Source organism: Stegostoma tigrinum, chromosome 7, assembly GCF_030684315.1.
Source record: "Stegostoma tigrinum isolate sSteTig4 chromosome 7, sSteTig4.hap1, whole genome shotgun sequence".
NCBI lineage: Eukaryota > Metazoa > Chordata > Chondrichthyes > Orectolobiformes > Stegostomatidae > Stegostoma > Stegostoma tigrinum.
In genome coordinates, this window is record NC_081360.1 from 97,582,510 (window position 1) to 97,603,984 (window position 21,475).

General features: G+C 45.3%; 1 protein-coding gene across 7 annotated transcripts in view; it reads right to left on the bottom strand.

The window, feature by feature from the left end:
* The window catches only part of adcy5 (adenylate cyclase 5), a 405,848-nt gene that overhangs the window by 193,953 nt on the left and 190,420 nt on the right, over nucleotides 1-21,475 (bottom strand). For all 7 annotated transcript variants that reach the window (XM_059647537.1, XM_059647542.1, XM_059647541.1 and 4 more), the window contains 2 exons: nucleotides 20,932-21,081; nucleotides 7,425-7,546 (listed from right to left, as the gene is read on the bottom strand). In XM_059647537.1, coding sequence (XP_059503520.1) covers nucleotides 7,425-7,546; nucleotides 20,932-21,081 — 272 coding nt within the window. The remainder of the gene's footprint in view (nucleotides 1-7,424; nucleotides 7,547-20,931; nucleotides 21,082-21,475) is intronic.

Sequence of the window (21,475 nt, forward strand, 5' to 3'; positions counted from 1 at the left end):
ATTAGGGACAGGCAGGAAGAATTGAGGTTACAATCAGATCAGCTGTGATTATACTTTTTTGCATTCACTTGTGGGCATTGCTGACTGGACCAGCATTTATTGTGTCAAAAGTAGCCTTGAGAAGATGGTGGTGAGCTGCCTCTTAAACTGCTGCAGCCCATGTGCTGCAGGGAGACCTAGAATGCCCTTAGAGTGAGAATTCCAGGATTTGACCACGCAACAGTGAAGTAACAGCAATATATTTCAAAGTCAGGATGTTGCGACGCTTGGAGGGGAACTTGCAGGTGGTGCTGTTCCCATGTATCTGCAGATTTGGCCTTCCAGATTGAGTGGTTGTGGGTTTGGAAAGTACTGTGGAAGGGGCTTTGGCAAATTTCTGCAGTGCATCTTGTAGAAAATACACACTTCAGCTACTTAATATTGATGGTGGAGAGAGTGGACACTCGCAGATGCAATGCCAATCAAGTGGGCCGCTTTTTCCTGAATGGTGATCAGGTCCTTGAATGTTGCTGGAGCTGCACCCATCCAAGCATAGTGCCATAGAGTTGTACAGCATGGAAACAGCCCCTTCAGTCCAACTCATCCATGCCAACCAGATATTCTATATTAATCAATTTGCCATCATTTGGCCCATATCCCTCTACACTCTTCCTATTCATGTACCCATCCAGGTGCCTTTTAAATGAAAGTGGAGTATTCCATCACATTCCTGACTTGAGCCTTGTGGATGATGGACAGATTTTGTGGAGTCAGAAAGTGCTTTACTTGTAGAATTACTCTGACCTGCTCTTGTAGCATTGTATTTACGTGCAAGTCCAAGTGAATTTCTGGTCAGTGGTAACCCAGTCGATATGTACAGAGGGGGATCTTCATCATGCAAGGTTGATTCTCCTGCTCCTCTGATGTTGCCTGACCTGCTGAGTTCCTCCAGTTCCACACTGTATGGACTCTGACTCCAGCATCTATAGTTCTTGCTATGGCAAAGTGAGTTATAAACCCACCGTGAAGCCTCTTCCAAGGATGCCCACCTTGAAGAAGTTGTCCTCCACCCTCTGGAAAGCCCTCATTGGAACTCTCTCCCACTGCAACCCACTGGTGATCTCCTCTGCCCTGAAGCTCCTTGACCACACACTGAAACAAACCAGGTATTATAGCCACAACTCCTTTTACAGTACCCGCCTATGCAGCCAGATCATCCCCAATGCACTCCAAACAATGTTCACACCACCCCAATTTGGCTCAAACCGCAACAACTGCTACCTATAGTACATCCAAAGCCTCCAAAAGCGATTTTCTCTATAGATCCTCAGCTCCACGATCGCAGCCATGCACAATCATCTTCTCGCACTACAGACAGCCTTATCCCAATTCAGAGCCTCTCTCTCCAGGCCTGCAAGGGACCTCTTCTGTTTTTCATCTGTGAAGGATCCACACCCTCAACCAATACTTTCTTTCTGCCCTTCTGGACATCGAGGACTGTAACTACACCAAAATTACTTGTGCTTCCACCAAACCCAGGTCTCCTCCACTACCTCAGACCCTAACTCTATCCAAGAACTCACTCTCAATTTAAGATAGTGGCAACTGCCAATGCTGCAGTCTGAGATTACAAGGTGTGCAGCTGGGGGAACACAGCAGGGCAGGCAGCATCAGGAGAGTAGGAAAGCTGATGTTTTGGGTCTGGACACTTCTTCAGAAATTCGGAAGAAGGGTCCAGGCCCAAAATGTCAGCTTTCCTGTTCTTCTGATGCTGCCTGATTCTCAATTTGCCATGAACCAAGCAGTCACCTCAGCCTCTCCTGCTGACACTGTTGACTACATTTAATTAAAAATCCTGATGAATGATCTAGGCCCAAAACATCGACTCTCCCGCTCCTCTGATGCTGCCTGGCCTGTTATGTTCCTCCAGCTCCACACTGTATCAACTCCGACTCCAGTATCTGCAGTTCTTGCTATTGCTGAGTACAGGTCCATTCCTGGTCCTCAGTCTGGGCTTTGATTGTAGCTTGTTTTTCTCCATTCTTTCATTTCAGGTCAGGGTGGGAACAGAGATGGCTGTTCAACATTCTGCAATTCACACCTCCATTGGGCACATCATTTGTTTCTACACTTTTCCCATTACTGCTAACACTGTACCACCAACTCTTATTATTTAGCCTCTCCTCATCTGCAAACTACTACAGACCTTCTCTTTTATCCCTCCCTTTAATCCTACTTTATAATATTTATGACATTTCCAGCCATTCTCAGTCCTGATGGAAGGTCATCAGCCTGAAATATTAACTCCATTTATCCCTGCACGGAAGCTGCTTGATCTGTTGAGTATTTCCAAAACTTTTAGTTTTTATCATTAATTATTCAAACTGTTTGCTGTTAAAACAGTGTTCAGAATAAGATATAGTGATAGCCCTGCTATACATCAACCTGTGTTCCACAAAAGCAGTCATTATCAAATTTACAACAAAGCTAGCAGATTGCTCTTACTCAGCTAAATTTGTTTAAACTACAGTCCACTTAATGGTTGTAAAATTCTTCCATGCTATTATTAAGCACCTTTAATTAGCACTTCAACTTGACCAGTGTTAAAAAAACAAATGTAGTTAACCTGTATGCTGCAAACAAGCAGAGGGACACTGCCTGCTCAAACTGCTAAAATAACTTCCTGCTGTGAAGCAAGCCATCAAAAACTGGTGATTTTAATATAGAGGCAACATACTCAAATTAAGCCAAGCAGCATCTTAGGAGCACAAGGATGCTGTGTTTATCCAGCTCTACACTTTGTTATACTCAAGCTCATGTAGTTCCTGTAATCCAGTCCCTGTTTACAGATCCTCCCACCTTTCCCTCCCAAACACTGTCACCTCCTACAGCTCCTCGACTCTGAGGTCTCTCAAAGAATCTCTATAGTGCAGAAAGAGACCATTTGGTCCAGTGAGTCCGCAGCAACCTTTTGAACAGCAGCCCACTCAGATCCAGACACCGCCCCCAACCTATCCCTGTAACCATGCATTTATCATGGTTAGTCCACCTAACCTGCAAATCCCTGGACACTACGGACAATTTAGCATGGCCAATCCACTCAACTTGCACACCTTTGGACTGTGGGAGGAATCCAGAGCACACAGCAGAAACCTTCACGAACACTGGGAGAATGTGCAAACTCCACACAGACAGTCATCCAAGGTTCAAAGTGAACCTGGGTATGTGGGGCTATGAGACAGCATCGCTAATCATCAAGCCATCATATTGCTCAAACTCTGGTCTTTTGGATACCCATCACTCCTTGCAGGCCATGGCTTGACCAAGCCACCTCACACACATCACCAGAATTATAGTCCTAAACCTCCTTCCATGAACACATCCTTGGCAAAGATGACCTTTAAGATCCACTACATTGACTAAGTATTTCGACACCTGTCCTATGTGTCCTCTTCTTTCACTTGATATCAATTTTTATTGTCTGATCATAGCCCTGTGAAGAATAATCAGATATTTTACAATGTTAGGAGTGATATATAAATGCAGGATTCATAGAATTCCTACAGCGCAGAAAAAGAACATTTGGCCCACCAAGTCTGCAGTGCCCTCCAAAGAACATCCCACGCAGACCAAACTCCCCATCCTAGCCCTTTAATCCCGCATTTACCATAGTCGATTCACTTAACTTGTACATCCCACAATACTATGGTGCAATTTAGCATGGCCAGTCCACTTAACCTGCACATCTTTGGACTGCAGCATGAAACCAGAGCACCCGGAGGAAACCCACACAGGCAGACAGTCACAGACAGTCCAAGGCTGGAATCAAACCTGGGTCCTTTGCACTGTGAAGCAGCAGTACTAATCACTGAGTCATAGCACCACCCTATTATTGTTAAATGGACCTCATTTGGCCGATATAACTTTTATTTCCCAAAATTACCATCCTCATTTCTGTGTTATCTGTAGCTCTATTAGTAACACTTGTCTGTGAGCTACAAAATTTTGGGTCCCCTACCAAGATTGCATCATCATCATCAATGCTGGCACCCACACTGCAGTACTGAGAGACAGCTGCACTGTCAGAGATGCTGTCTTTCAAGTGAGATATTAAACTAAGTTTGCTTTCTTGGGTGTATAGACAGAACAAACTACTTCAGAGATCAGCAAGTGAGATCTCTTGGGTATACTGACCAACATTTATCTTTCAATCAGTATCACAAATAAAAACAGACGATCCAGTTGTACTCACATTACTGCTTGTGGTAGCTTGCTATGCACAACCTAACTGCTGTGTTTCCTACATCACAACACCAGCTACACTTCAAAGTCCTTTGAGATATCTAGTGCTTATGAAAGTAAAGTTGCCATAGTCCCGTAGGACTTCTCTCTCTCATGGGACAGTGATGGCGGTGATGGTTTAACCTAAGGATCAAAACACTTGAAGCAAAGTGCGAAGTCAAGAAGGTAGGGTATTTCGTAGTGATCTCAACCAGTTTGGGAATCAAATCCATTATAGGTGTCAAACATCACAAGCTAGATGTCCAACCAATTGTGCTCACCATGAAAGGTGCTATATAAATACAAGTCTTTCTATTCTTTGTTGTCACAAAAGCACTCAATGGCATTATTCTCTCAAGGACAAACAGTTACCTTTTATTCACAGGTGTGGGCTCACTGACTAGGCCAGTATATATTGCCCAACCCTAATTGCCAGAGGACAGATAAGAGTCAACTGCATTGCTGTGGGTCTGGAGTTACATGTAGGCCAGATCCAGCAAGAACAGCAGTTTCCTAAAAGACATTGTGTGAACCAGATAGGTTTTCCCTGAAAATAATTTCATGGTCATTGTTAGACTCTTATTTCTAGATTTTTCAAAACGCAAGTCAAATTCCAGTGTCTGCCATGATGGGATTCAAACCCCAGTCTCCATATTACTACCTAGATCGCCTGATTAATTATCTATTGATACCACCACTAGACTTTCACCTCCCTCTCTGCAGGCACCGGCAACAAGTCCCGCTAGCAGCAAGCCCTGCAGCAGCACACGGACTGCGAGTCCCAGAGGGGCTTGGAGAAGAACTCCACAGCAACATGTGGGAAAGCAGCCCTGGAGCATTGCACAGACAGTGTCCTGGGAACCTGCAGTGAGAGCAGGAGCAGGCAGACTGAGGCTGCAAGAATGGGAGCAGGCAGCCCAAGGCAGCGGTGAGGGTGGTCAAATCTCATGAGGTATGCAAGCCCAGGACTGCGATGTTGAACTACTAACTGTGTTTCTTTGTTTTTCTGCTTTGTACTAAGGTTCCGTGCCTAGGCACATTTGTACCTAAGATGGCACCGTAAGTGCCAGCTTGTTACGTTTTCACTGTACTCATGCAAGTGAGTACATGTAATTCTAAAAACTAATTCTAATTCGCCAACACATGGATAGACCTAAGCTCTAATACAGTCATGGGAGCCAGGGTACATTTGATCACCCTCACTTTATCTTCCAACAGGTGTAACCCAATCTTGTCAACTTTGTAGCCCTAGTAGGTCACTTGGGGTGCCTGGAACAGACATTTTTTTCTCTTTGTAGGCATATGCCCACCAGGGAGAAAGGACTATGTCCAAGTTCTCTAAGTACTCCTTACTGGTGTTCTCTGTTATTAACACATCATCTAGATAAATGGTGATTGGAGATAGACATTGTAGAATGTTCTCCATCATCTGCTGAAAAATGGCACAGCTGACGATACTCCATATGGCAGTTTCCCACATCAGTACAAACCCTTTTGGATAATTGTAGCATATTTCTGAGAACCGTAATTGCAAGTAAGCATGGCTCATGTGCCGCTTCGTGAAGGACAGCCACCTCTACCAGCTTTGCGCATAAATCCTCTATGCGAGGGATTGGGTATATATCCAACCGCAAAAGGCAACACAAAGGTGAAATAAACCATCAGGCTTCAAAATAGGTACGACCAGTGCTGGCCATTCTGCAAACTGAATATCTTTGATGATTCCTTCGCTTTCCAGCTTCTGATTTCTGTCTTTAATTTTGCTAGTAAGGCAAATGGCACTGGGCGGGCCTTGCAGAATCATAGAATTGCTTTCTGGTCAACATGAAAGATGGCTATGGATCTGATGATAGTCCCCAGACCTACCTGAGAAACTTCCAGGTATTTAGTTCTGATTTCATTCAAGTAGCCATTTTCTAATCAAAAAATATCGTGCCAATCTAGGTGAATCGCTCAACCAATTTTGCCCCATCAAGCTTTGGCCCGAGCCTTCTACTGCAATCATTGATAACTGAACCTGCTGCTTCTCATAAGAGACCAGAAAGGAAGTTGTATTCTTAATCTGTAAAAGTTACCTGGTATAGGTTCTCTGTCCTGGAGCAGAGGCCAGCTAGGGGAAGCAGTCCCAGACAGAGGACAGCGAGGGGAATCGAGTACTGGAGCAGAGGCCTGCGAAGACAAGCAGTTTTGGGCAGAGGTCTGCGAGGGGAAGTGGTCCCAGACGGAGGTCGGCACAGGGAAGCAGTCCTGTAGCGGAGGCCAGAAAGGCAAAACAGTCCAAGAGAAAACCTACCTTGGAGCAGTCGAAAGCCGGTGCAGTGCAGACTGAAGGCTTGGAGCGGAGCGGAGCAGGACGACTGTTGGCATGGGTGGTCTGACCATGTATGGAAGCCCCTGTGCTGAGCTACTGCAGTGTAATGTCTATTTGTAATTTGTTTATCTAATTGTATTGTCTATCCTTTTAACTATGTCATAATTCTAACTTATACCATGAATCACTGTAAAGTAATGCAACTACTTTTCTTTTTTATTCCTCTTTTGCATTTAAGATTTGTACCTAAGTACTCTGTACTTAAGATGGTGCCATAGAGGTGACAATTGTAAAACTTTCCAATGTACTGGAGTACAAGTGACAATAACGGATTTTCTAATTCTTATTCTACTTCATATTGGACAGTTAAAGCAGGCTTGGCCTCCCTCTCTCTCCCTATTTATTTCAGAACCTCTTCCCCTCCCCCATATCTGATGAAGGGTCTAGGCCCGAAACATAAGCTTTCCTGCTCCTCTGATGCTGCTTGGCCTGCTGTGTTCATCCAGCTCCACACCGTGTTATCTCAGATTCTCCCGCATCTGCAGTTTCTATTATCTTGAAGGGCTACATGGCACACTCCTGTTCTAAATTTCTAGGATGCACAGATCCCTCTGCATCTCTGAACTCTGCAATCTCTTTAACATTTAATGTACTTGACAGTATACACAGCTTCATGTCATAAGTAAATGTCAAACGGAGATGTAATATTATCACCATTCCCTTAGGGGCCACAAATGTATACCTCCTTCTGAACTAAAAAAAGCAGGCACTGGTCGTTAGGATTCCTCTACAAAGTGCGCTGGTATTGATGAATTGGCATCAAGCAGTGACCAAGTTGAGACGTATCACCTACCTGACGTTGTCGTGCTTCTGTATATAAATCTTGTGAAACATCATATCCTCTTGCTTGGCATTAATGTCAGCCTTCATCTCCATGGCAACATGCCTCGGAAGTACTGACAACAGGAGACGTTCCTGTAGAGGGAGGAACAATTTAAATGGTCAGACAGATTTGAACACAAGAGATATAGTCATTGCTTTTGCTCCCGAACATGCTGCAGGCACCCGGGGCCGGCATCTGTGAATGGTGTTTAACCAAAGTTGATTCCAGCCTTGCAGGCCTTCCAATTAGAATAGTCCACAACGCAAACTGGAAGAGCAACAACACCTACTTTTTCACGACTAAGTCACAATTCTGTTCATCCTGCTGTAGAAAGAATGTTAGTAAACTAAAAAAGTGCACAAAAAAGATTTACAAGGATGTTACCGAGGCTTGAGGGTTTGAGTAACAAGGAAAGGATGGGACCATTTTTCTCAGAATGTATTAGGATGAGGGGTGAGCTTATAGAGATTTATAAAATCATGAGGGACTTAGATAAGATGAATAGCCAAGATCTTTTCCCAAGGGTAGGAAAGTCCAAAACTATAGGGAATAGGTGAAGCCTGACAGTAGAAAGATTTAAAAGGTACCTGAGGGATAAACTTTTCGCACAAAGGATGGTGTGTGGTGTATGTGCGGAATGAACTGCCAAAGGAAGTGGTGGAGGCAAGTACAATTATAACGTTTAAAAGACATTTGGACAGGTACATGGATAAGAAAACTTCAGAGGGATGTGGGCCAAATGTAGGCAAGTAATACAAGTTCAGTTTAGGAAACCTGGTCAGCATGGATGAGTTGGGCCGCAGGATCTATCCTGCGACTCCATAATCAAGTTATGTCAGGCCTAGCTGTAACTACATGTTAAAAGCTTTTTTTATCTGTTATTCATCCATGGGATATGGGCATTGCTAAGTGGGCCAGCATTTACTGCTCTTGAGAAGGTGGTGGTGAGGTGTATTCTTGAACTGCTGCACTCTATGTGCTATTAAGGAGAGAGCTCCAGGATTTTGACCCAGCCATACTGAAAGAACTGTAATATATTTCCAAGTCAGGATGGTGTGTGGCTTGTAGGTGACGGTGTTACCACATATCCTTGTCTTTCTAGATAGCAGTGATCGTGGGTTTGGAAGCTGCTGCCCATGGAGCTTGGTGAATTTTTGCAGTGCATATTGTAGGTGATACACAGAGCTGCTAGTGAGCATCGTTGGTGGTGGCAGTCCCAATCGAGTAACTTTTATCCAGAATAGTGTGCTTTATGAGTGTTGCCGGAACTGTCCTCATCCAGGCAAATAGTGAGTATTCCATCACACTTGTACCTGGTAGACTGTGGACAGACTAGGTTGGGGTGGGGTGTAGTGGGAGGTCAGAGTCGGTCGGGAGGTGAGTTACTTGCTACAAGATTCCTAGCCTCTGACCAGCTCTTAAAATAATATATATTGTGTTGCACCTTTCATATCGTCAGCATGATGCATAGAGTTTTACAGCCAGTAAAGTTTTTTAACAACGTAGTCTCTGCTGCAGAGATTTGCGGACTAGAGGTCTGTGACCACAGTGGTGTTCCACAGGGATCAGTGCTGGGTCTCTTTAGTTTGTCATTTATATAAACAATTTGGATGAGAATTTCGGAGGCATAGTTAATAAGTTTGCGTATGAGAACAAAATTGGACAGTGAAGATGGCTCTTTAAGATTACAAAAAGATCTTGATCAATTGGGTCTATGAGCTGAGGAGTGACAGATGGAGTTCAATTTGGATAAATGCGAGGTATTCCATTTTGGTAAAACAAACAAAAGCAGGGCTTATACAATTAAAGGTAGGGTCATGGTTGACGAACTGAGAGACCTGGGGGTTCGGGACTTTTGGCGTCACATACAGACAGGGTGATTAAGAAAGGCACTTTGTGTGCTTGCCTTCACTGCTCAGACCTTCTGAATATAGTAATCGGGACATCTTGTTCAGGTTGTACAGGCTTCTTCTTGAGTATTTTTTGCAATTCTGGTTGCCCTGTTGTAGGAAGGATATTCAATTGGAGAGGGTTCAGAAAAGATTTACCACGACATTGCCAGGAATGGAGGGTTTGAATGATAAAGATAGACTGGATAGGCTGGAGTGTAGGAGGTTGAGGGGCGACATTACACAGGTTTAAAAGATCAAAAGGGGCGCAGATAAAGTGAACAGCAAGGGTCTTTTCCTGAGGTTGGGAGTTCAAAACAAGAGGGCATATTTTCAGGTAATAGGAAAGGTTTAAAAAGGCTATGAGGGTTATCTTTTTTCAGAGAATGGTGCATTTGTGGAATGAGCTATCAGAGGAATTACTAGGAGTCATGAGTTCAAAGTGAGAGGAGGAAAGTTTAAGGGAGCTATGTGTGGAAAGTTCTTTATACAGAGGGTGGTGGGTGCCTGGAACACGTTGCCAGCGGAGGTGGTAGACGCAGACACGTTAGCGTCTTTTAATATATGTTTGGTCAGGTATATGGATGGGCAGGGAGCAAATGGACACAGACCCTTAGAAAATACATGACAGGTTAGACAGAGGATCTTGATCGGCGCAGGCTTGGAGGGCTGAAGGGCCTGTTCCTGTCCTGTAATTTTCTTTGTTCTTGTTCTTGAACAGGCCCTTCGGCCCTCCAAGCCTTTGCTGATCATAATGCCCTTACTAAACTAAGACACAAGCCTTTGGCCCTTATTCAGTCTGTATCCCTCTATTCCTTGCCTATTCATGTAACCATCCAGAAGCCTCTTAAATGTTGCCAATGTGCCCGCTTCCATCACTTCCTCTGGCAGTGTATTCCAGGCTCCTGCCACTCTCTGCGTGAAAAACTTTCCTCGCATATCTCCATTAAACTTTTGCCCTCTCATCTTGAACCTGTATCCCCTTGTAATTGAAACTTCAACCCTGGGAAAATGCCCCTGACTATCCACTATATCTATGTTTTCATTATTTTGTAGACTTCTATCAAATCTCCTCTCAGCTGTCGTCTTTCCAGTGAAAATAATCTTAGCTTTTTTAACCTTTTCTCATAGCCAATGCCCTCGAGACCAGGCAACATCCTGCCGAACCTTCCCTGCACTCTCTCAAAAGTTTCCACATCCTTCTGGTGAGATGGTGACCAAAATTGCAGACAAAACTCCAAATGTGGCCCAACAAGGGTTTTATATAGCTACAACATGTTTTGCCAACTCTTGTAATCCATGCCCCAGCCAACAAAGGCAAACGTGCCACGTGCTTTCTTATTCACTTTGGTCATTTGTGTTGCCAATTTTAGGGAATTGCGGACATGCATGCTCAGACCCGTCTGTATGTTCGTAAAAGTTCTGCTACTAACAATATAATTCACACCTAAATTTGATCCTCCAAGTTGGACCAAACAGTGCATTTCCATGCATAACACTATGATCAGGAGTTGCGAACCTTAGCAGATTTGATACCTTCCCAGTTCAGACTCTTGCCCACATCTCACACCTGAATTGCTGGCTGAATCTTTTTTTAGAATTAAATGTTTTTGTTGTATGTCTATTTAACTTATCCAAAAAAGAGCCTTTCAAGAAATATTCATAGATTGTACATAAGACCATAAAACACAGGAGCAGAAATTAGGCCATTCAGCCCATCAAGTCGTTTCTGCTATTCCAACATGGCTGATAAGTTTCTCAACATATTCTCCAGCTATCTCCCCACTATTCTTGATCCCCTTGACAATAAGCAGCCTATCTATCTCCATGCTTCTTTTGCCTAGGAAATATTTTTGCTGTGCCTCCTGAATTACTCCCAGAAACTCCTGCCTTTGCTGTTCTACTGTCTTTCCTGCTAGGCTCCTCTTCCAGTCAGCCCTGCTCTTCCCTCATTCCTCTGTAGCTGCCTTTATTCAGCCGTAATACTGTTACCTCTGATTCTATCTTTTCCCTCTCGAATTGGACAGTAAATTCAATCATATTATGATCACTGCCTCCTAAGGATTCCTTTACCTTAAGCTCCCTTATTAAGTCTGCCTCATTACACAACACTAAATCCAGTATTGCCTGTTCTCTAGTGGGGTCCACCACAAGCTGCTCCAAAAAGCCATCTCGTAGACATTCCAAAAATCCTTCTTCTTGCAATCCACTACAAACCTGATTTTCCCAGTGCACCTGCATATTGAAATCCCCCGTGATCCCTGTAACTTTGCCTTTCTTACAAAACTTTTCTATCTTCTCCTGTATCTTGCACCCTAGCTCCTGACTGCTGTCTGGAGGCCTGTACATAACTCCAACTATGTTATTTTTTACCTTTGTGGTTCCTCAGTTCTACCTACACAGATTCTACACCATCTGCCCCTACTTTATTTCGTACTATTGATTTAATTTCATTTCTTACTAATAAGGCAACCCTGCCTACCTGCCTATCTTTTTGATAGGATTTATTTCCTTGGATATTCAGCTCTCAATCCTGATTCCTCTGCAACCATGTCTCCGTAATGTCCACTACATCATATCTGCGCATTTCAATCTGCATCATAAGCTCATTTACTTTATTGCTTATGCTGCATGCATATGGAATAACACCCTCAGTCCTGTATTAACCATCTATCTTCTCACTGTCATTCAATTATCCAGTGTGCTTGAATTTTTCTTCCTAAACCTTTCCAAAAACTCTGTCCTATATGTGTCTGTGCTGGAGGCTTTAATAAACTCTACTGAGCTCTCCTTTCCTATATTTTTTTCATATTTTTCCACCCAGCTGAATCCACCCCTACAGATGTCAACCTGCTACTTTGTTCCCGACTGGGGGAGGTCTTACCCTTCCCTTCCCCCTACTTCCTAATTTAAAGTTCTGTTGACCAGCCTATTTACCCTCTTTGAACATTGGTCCCAGCTCAGTTCAGGTGGAGACTGTCCCCGTGGTTCAGATCCCTCCTGTTCCAATACTGATGCCAGTGACCCATGAAAAGAAACCCCTCTTCCTCGGACTATTCCTTTAGCCACATGTTTACTTCCCCTATTCTCATGTCTCAATGTGACGTGGCTCAGGCAGTAATCCGGAGTTTATAACCCTTGAGGACCTGTTCTTTAATTTCGTTCCTAGCTCCTGATAATCCCTGAATAGGTCCTCTTTCCTAGAATACCTATATTGTTTGTTCTGATGTGGACCACAACAACTGGATCCTCCTCCTCCTTCTCTAATATCCTTTCAAGCTGGTCAGAGATATCCCTTAACCTGGGACCGGGCAGGCAACACACCATGCAGGACTCTCGATCCTGAGTGCAAAGGATACTACCTATTCCCTGATTATAGAATCCCCTTCAACTACCACTTCTCTTTTTGCTCCCCGCTCTAGAATGGCCTCCCATACTACGGTGCAGTGGTCAATTGGCTCATCTTCTCTGCAGCCCTTTTCCTCATCCACACAAGGAGTAAGCACCTCGCTTGTGTTGGACCACGCCAAGAGCCGAGGCTCCACTGCTCCTGACCGCAGGATCCCTCTATTTGCCTCACTTGCAGTCACCCCCCGCTGACCCTGGTCATTGACCAAATTTGAAGCACTTAATCTATCAGGTGTGACGGCCTCCTGAAACACAGCATCCAGGTACCTCTCTCCCTCCCAGATGTGCCACATTGTTTGCAGCTCAGATTCCAGCTCATCAACTCTGAGCTAAAGTTCCTTGAGCAACAACACTTGTTACAGAAGTGCTCACTGCCTTTCATAATGGGATCAGCCAGCTCCCACATCATACAGCTACAACATATTGCTTGTCCAGCCATTTTAACTTAGTTCATTATTTTACTGAGTTAACTAAAGTTATTGATACTTCTCTGCTGTGTTCTTTTTCAAATTTAGCGCAGATTTTCTATCAGCCAATCAGGTCACAGCCTCCATGTGACATCACTTCATTTTTTCTCACAGCTACAATGCGCCCCAAGCTCCATTAGGTTATACTCACTCTGCTGCTGCTCTGCTGTCCAACAACTTCCTGCCAATTTAGATGTAATTTATAAATTATTCAGTTTCTTAGCACAATTAGCAACAGTCACTTTTCCCTCTGTGTAGTTTAGTTTACTGATAATTAGACCCTGTTATCCAAAAGAAAACCTAAATTGAATCAACAACTTCAAATGATCAATTGGAATGACAGAGCACTGGGGGCTTTTTCTAATATAAGACACAATATAAATTCAAATTATGTTTTAGTTTCTAATTAAGCATCTTCAAAATTTTTTATTCCTCAGCTATTAAACTGTGTAATCAGATCCCCACATTCTCTCACTCCCTGACCCCAAACTTTGCAGCAATTTTTCCTAATAAAACCCTGACTCTTTTTCTTTTCATGGCACCAACTTTGCTCCGTGCTCTCTTCTGCCAAAACTACTCACCATTGCAGGGCTACCCTGGAAAGCAAAGGCAACTTCTGGCATAACAAGGTGTAGAGCTGGACGAACACAACAGGCCAAGCAGCATCAGAGGAGCAGGAAAGCTAACGTTTTGGGCATAGACCCTTCTTCAGAATATACGACTTCTGGTCTACACTCTACCACTTCTCTCCCTTTCCTGAGCCCAACAAATCAAAATATACCGATGGTTCCTTGGACTCATATTTTCTCCAGCTCTCTGCTGGCCCTCTGGACTCATAATGTTAATGAAATCCTGCAGTTCTGATCATCCTAGTCCTCCCTTACTGAGGACCACCTAATTTTCCTTCTGGGGCCCCATGTTGGCTGATGTTGATAATGGTTCACTCTCCTCAGATACCATCCTCCTCCACTTTAAATTTGTAGCTATTGGCCCCTTTCTACATTCACCTAGCAAACCACATGTTTTTAATTCTTCTGTGGGATGTGAGCATTGCTGGCAAGGCCAGCATTTGATACCTAAGTTCTCTAGTCCACTTCAGAGGGCAGTTAAGAGTCAGTAGGGGAATCAAGGATTTTGAGGAAAACACAGGAAAGTGGATACGATGAATGTCGACAGATCAGCCACTGAATGGCGAAGCAGGCTCAAGGAGCCAAATGGCCTACTCTTGTTCCTATTTCTTATGGTCCTATCTTTAGCACTTGCATTTCCACACATATTTGTATCATCTGCAAACCTGGTTACATCACATGCACTTTCCTCATCTAAGTCATTAATATATTGTGAATAAATGTGTCCCCAACAATGACCATTAAGTCACTCATTAGTTACAGTTTATCATCCTGAAACCCATCTCCCCCTTACTTCAATTACTTCAACTCTGATGAAGGGTCTAGGCCCGAAACGTCAGCTTTTGTGTTCCTGAGATGCTGCTTGGCCTGCTGTGTTTATCCAGCTCCACACTTTGTTATCCCCCTTACTTCAATTCTGTCTTCTATTAGTTAGCTAATCCTCTGTTTATGCTAATATACTACTTCTAACAACAAGGATTTTTACCTAATCAAGCAGCCTAACTTGTGATACCTTATCAAACGCCTTATGAGATGACATTTACTGCTTCCCCCTTATCTACCTGCCTGTTACCTCCTCACAAAACTCTAATGCAGAACTGAGGAAGGGCCACCCAACCCGAAATATTAACTCTGTTTTCTCCTCCACAGATGCTGCAAGACCTGCTGAGCTTTTCCAGCAACTTTTTGTTCCTGATTTGGAGTATTGTGTTTAGTTTTGGGCACCTTATTTGAGAAAAGATGTTAAAGCCTTGGAAACAGTTCAAAGGAGATTTACTAAAATGATGCAAGGAATGAAGGATTTTGCATACAAGGGAAGATTCAAGAAATTGGGCTAATTCTCCTTGGAGGAGAGAAGATTAGGAGGTGACCTTACTAAGATGCTCAAAATGATGAACAATATTTATAGATAAAGATATTTCTACTAGTTGGTCAGTCAGTAATTAGCAGTTATGATTTCTAGACTATCAGCAAGACCGGAGTAAGAAGATAGAATTCCTAATTCATAGAATCCCTACCATGTAGAAACAGGCCATTCAGCCCAACAAATCCATACCAACCCTCAGAAGGGTATCCCATCCAAACCCATCCCCCTACCCCTGTGCTGTAACCTGGCATTTCCCATTGCTAGCGTATTTAAACTGCACACTCCTGAACACTACGGGCAATTTAGCATGGGCAATCCACCTAACCTGTACACCTTGGGATGTGGAAGGAAACCAGAGCACCTGGCAGAAACCCACCATGAGGAGAAGCCTTTTTCCTCAAAGAACTGCCTGGGAGAGTGGTGGAGGCAGATTCCATAGAAGATTTCAATAGAGAGCAGGATAAATATTTGGAAGTGATGAATTTGGAGTGTTATGAAAATAAGGCTGGAGAATGGGATTAGCTAGGTAGCTCTTTTGGGAGCCAGTACAGACACCACGGGTCGAATGCCTCCTTCTGTACTGTAAAATTCCATGATTCTGTTATTCTAATATCCTTGGATAAATCCCATCACGTCCAGGGGACATACCAATCTTTAGTCCCATTAGTTTGCCGTACGTTTTACTCTAATAGCCATGAAACAACTACTGATTGTCATAAAAAGCCATCTGGTTCGCTAACCTCCCTTTGAGAAAGAAATCTACCAACCTTACCAGGTTTGGCCTACAAACGGCTCCAGATACACACCAGTGGAGTAGCGAGCCTAGGCAACCAATGCTGCCCTTGCCACCAATGCCCACATTCCACAGAAAAATTTTTTAAAATGTAGCTTGCTAGGTGCTTGAAGAAGGGGGCCAATTGCTGCAAATTTGAAGGGGAGGAGGATGGTACCAGAGGAGGGGAAATCAAAACAGCTGGATTTGTGAAATAGCACTGGCAAGTTGAACCACTCAGTTGAAGGGCAGTTAGGGATGGGAAAAAGTGTTGGTCTTGCCTATAATGCCAAGAGCCCATGAAAGAATAAAGGAAACAATCCTGCGCAACAATCCTGAAAGACCTCTGCATTCCTCCAAATCTGTTCTCTTCTGCATCCTTGCCTTTGCTTGTTGCAATAATGGAAGTCATAGCTTACGTCTGGAATTCCCTCCTTCAACCTCTTAGCAGATCTAACCCTTGGTCTTCTTTCAGGTGCTTCATAAAATCTACTTCACCTATCCAGCTTCTCTCCCCTTAGCTCAGTGTCAGTTTTTTTATGAATTACACTCCTGAATGTTTTGCTCAGTTCAAGACAATACATAAATGCAAGCTGTGATGCTTGTGGTGTTGGCAACATTCCATTGTCAGTTCACTGACCTAACTCTGTCTCTTCCTCAACCCTTCCTAAATTTGATGGAAGAGTTCAACCTCAATTTTGCTATTTCAGCTTCCCGTTGAGAGCATGCTCACCCCAGAGTCAGAGGTTCATAAAATCATAGATCCCTACAATGTGGAAGCTGCCATTCAACCCATCGAGTCCACTCCAAGCCTCCAAAGAGCACCCCACCCAGAACCACTTTCCATCTCTGTAACCCTGCATTTCCAATAGCTAATCCACCCAGCCTGCACATCCCTGGACACTATGGGCTGTTAGCATGGCCAATCCTCATAATCTGCACATGTTTGGACTATGGGAGGAAACCAGATCACCCAGAAGAAACCCACGCAGAGATGGGGAGAATGTGCAAACTCCACACAGACAGTCACACAAGGATGAAATCAAACCAAAGTTCCTGATACGGTGAGAGAGGAGGACGATCCACTGAGCCACCACGCCAGTCTTGGGTTCAACTTCACCCTGAGAGTGGTGAGTCTACGAAAGCAGTCAAAACCAAAGCATTGAATGTCTTCAAGAAGGAGTCAGGTATAGTTCTTAGGACTAAAGGAATCACAGGATATGGCAAAGAAGGAAACAGGGTACTGAGCTGAATGATTAGCCATGAGACTGAACAGCGCAGCAGGCTGGAACAGGTGAATGGCCTTCTCCTGTTCATATTTTCTATGTTTCTACTTATGCACATAGTTTGGGCTGACATTGCATTACAGTATGGAGGGAGTCCTTCCCCTTGACAGAAGCAGGTTCTCAGATAGCTATTGGACAGAAGCTCTGTCTGGCCTCTTAATAAAAAAAATACTTTCTAAGTAAAGGTGAAAAGTTCTTCTTTGTATCATGGTGTATAATTATGCCCAAGCAACGACATGATCAGAGATAATGGGAACTGCAGATGCTAGAGAATCCAAGATAACAAAGTGTGAAGCTGGATGAACACAGCAGCATCTCAGAAGCACAAAATCTGACGTTTCGATCCTAGACCCTTCATCAGAGAGGGGGATGGGGAGAGGGTTCTGAAATAAATAGGGAGAGAGGGGGAGGCGGACCGAAGGTTTATAGAGGAGAAGATAGGTGGAGAGGAGAGTATAGGTGGGGAGGTGGGGAGGGGATAGGTCAGTCCGGGGAGGACGGACAGGTCAAGGAGGTGGGATGAGGTTGGTACGTGGCAAATGGAGGTGCAGCTTGAGGTGGGAGGAGGGGATAGGTGAGAGAAAGAACAGGTTAGGGAGGTGGGGACGAGCTGGGCTGGTTTTTGAGATGCGGTGGGGGATGGGGAGATTTTGAAGCTTGTGAAGTCCACATTGATACCATTGGGCTGCAGGGTTCCCAAACGGCATATGAGTTGCTGTTCCTGCAACCTTCGGGTGGCATCATTGTGGCACTGCAGGAGGCTCATGAAGGACATGTCATCTAAAGGATGGGAGGGGCAGTTAAAATGGTTCGCGACTGGGAGGTGCAGTTGTTTATTGCGAACCAAGCAGAGGTGTTCTGCAAAGCGGTCCCCAAACCTCTGCTTGGTTTCCCCAATGTAGAGGAAGCCACACTGGGTACAGTGGATACAGTATACTACATTGGCAGATGTGCAGGTGAACATCTGCTTAATATGGAAAGTCATCTTGGCGCCTGGGATGGGGGTGAGGGAGGAGGTGTGGGGGCAAATGTAGCACTTCCTGCGGTTGCAGGGGAAGGTGTCGGGTTTGGTTGGGTTGGAGGGGAGCGTGGAGCGGACAAGGGAGTCTCGGAGAGAGTGGTCTCTCCAGAAGGCAGACAAGGGTGGGGATGGAAAAATGTTTTGGGTGGTGGGGTCGGATTGTAGATGGCGGAGGTGTCGGAGGATGATGCGTTGTATCCGGAGGTTGGTGGGGTGGTATGTGAGGACGAGGGGGATTCTCTTAGGGCGGCTATGGTGGGGGCAGGTGTGAGGGCTGTGTTGCGGGAAATGTGGGAGACACGGTCAAGGGCGTTCTCGACCACTGTGGGGGGGAAGCTGCAGTCCTTGAAGAACGTGGACATCTGGGATGTGCGGGAGTGGAATGCCTCATCCTGGGAGCAGATGCGGTGGAGGCGAAAAAATTGGGAATAGGGGATGGAATTTTTGCAGGGGGGTGGGTGGGAGGAGGTGTATTCTAGGTAGCTGTGTGAGTCAGTGGGCTTGAGTGAACATCAGTTTCAAGCTGGTTGCCTGAGATGGAGACATCCCCACCTACATCCGTGACACCACCCACGCCCTCCGCCTCCTTCAGAACTACCAATTCCCTGGCACCCAACACCTCACTTTCACCATGGACGTCCAGTCCCTATACACCTGCATTCCTCATGCAGATGGCCTTAAGGCCCTCCGCTTCTTCCTGTCCAGCAGGCCCGACTAGTCCCCCTCCACTGACACCCTCATCCGCTCAGCCGAACTCATCTTCACCCTCAACAACTTCTCTTTCGATTCCTCCCACTTCCTACAGACAAAGGGGGTGGCCATGGGTAACCGCATGGGCCCAAGCTATGCCTGCCTCTTTGTAGGCTACGTGGAACAGTCCTCCTTCCACACCTACACTGACCCCAAGCCCCACCCCTTCCTCCATTAAATTGATGACTGTATCGGCGCCGCCTCTTGCCCCCAAGAGGAGCTCGAACAGTTCATCCACTTCACCAACACCTTCCACCCCAACCTCAAGTTCACCTTGGCCATCTCCAACACATCCCTCACCTTTCTGGACCTCTCTGTCTCCATCTCAGGCAACCATCTAGAAACTGATGTCCACTTCAAGCCCACCGACTCTACCTAGAATACACCTCCTCCCACCCACCCTCCTGCAAAAATTCCATCCCCTATTCCCAATTCCTTCGCCTCTGCCGCATCTGCTCCCAGGATGAGGCATTCCACTCCCGCACATCCCAGATGTCCACGTTCTTCAAGGACCGCAACTCCCCCCCCTACAGTGGTCGAGACCGCCCTTGACGGTGTCTCCCGAAAAACATGCCGCCCCGACAATAACCACCCTAAGAGAATCTACAATCTGACCCCACCACCCAAGATATTTTTCCATCCCCACCCTTGTCTGCCTTCCGGAGAGACCACTCTCTCTGAGACTCCCTTGTCCGCTCCACAGTCCCCTCCAACCCCACCACAGCCGGCACCTTCCCCTGCAACTGCAGGAAGTGCTACAGTGGCCCCCACACCTCCTCCCTCATCCCCATCCCAGACCCCAAGATGACTTTCCACATTAAGCAGATGTTCACCTGCACATCTGCCAATGTAGTATACTGTATCCACTGTACCCAGTGTGGCTTCCTCTACATTGGGGAAACCAAGCAGAGGTTTGGGGGCCACTTTGCAGAACACCTCCACTTGGTTCGCAATAAACAACTGCACCTCCCAGTCGCGAACCATTTTAACTGCCCCTCCCATCCTTTAGACGACATGTCCATCATGAGCCTCCTGCAGTGCCACAATGATGCCACCCGGAGGTTGCAGGAACAGCAACTCATATTCTGCTTGGGAACCCTGCAGCCCAATGGTATCAATGTGGACTTCACAAGCTTCAAAATCTCCCCCTCCCCCACTGCATCCCAAAACCAGCCCATCTCGTCCCCTCTCCCCACTGCATCACAAAAACAGCCCAGCTCGTCCCCGCCTCCCTAACTTGTTCTTCCTCTCACCTATCCCTTCCTCCCACCCCAAGCCGCACCTCCATTTCCCACCTACCAACCTCATCCCACCTCCTTGACCTGTCCGTCCTCCCTGGACTGACCTATCCCCTCCCCACCTATACTCTCCTCTCCACCTATCTTCTCCTCTATAAATCTTCGGTCCGCCTCCCCCTCTCTCCCTACTTATTTCAGAACCCTCTCCCCATCCCCCTCTCTGATGAAGGGTCAAGGCCCAAAACGTCAGCTTTTGTGCTCCTGGGATGCTGCTTGGCCTGCTGTGCCATCCAGCTTCACACTTTGTTAACAACATGATGACGTCCCTGTTCGAGGGAGCTTACAGTGCAGCAAACTGGCAACTATGTTTTTGTTCATTCACTTATGGGAAGTGGGTGTCTTTGAGCTGGGCCAGCATTTATTCCCTGACTCTAGTTGTCCTTGAGGTAGTGGTGAGCTGTCTGTTGAACTACTGCAGTCTATGTACTATAGGTAGACCTGCATTAATACATTTCTACAAGTACTTCATTGGTTGTCTGGTGCTTTGGGATGCTCTGTGGTCATAACAGGTGCTATACAAATGCAGGTTTCAAGGTGTTATTGTTGTCATTATTATCTGCACACAAACACAATGCCCTAACCACCTCTTACCTGCTGCTGGTTTTCATTCTGGGAGTGCAATCTTGCCTGGATACATTCTCGAGTTTCCTGAAAGGCCTGCCTCTGCGACACCTCTGCTGGGTAGTGCGTGCAGACCCCAACAATGTTGGTACAGGAGAAGATCATCACATTGCAGACGAGCTGGAAGGGAAAGGATTTGACAGGTTGAGGACAGGCAACCTTGATAACTCATTGCATGAAGACCACCACATCCAAAATTGTGTAGATCAGCCAAACAGCTGACATAAACGTTTACCGTTTTGAAATTTGTTTTTATTTATTTTCGTAATGTGATAATGTTGTTTCATTTTTGTTCTCCCTCTCTACTCCTCCAGTTTTTATTCACACATCACCCTTCCCCCTATCCATGATTACATTGTCTCCCGCAAGTATTACACATTCAGTTAACTGTCTGATATGCCTTCTACAATTTTGAACCTTCAGCAGAGTAGCCAATAAGGTATGTAGTCATGGGGAATTCATCTCGGAGATTAATATTGGCAACCCAATGCCCACACACAAATACAACAATGCA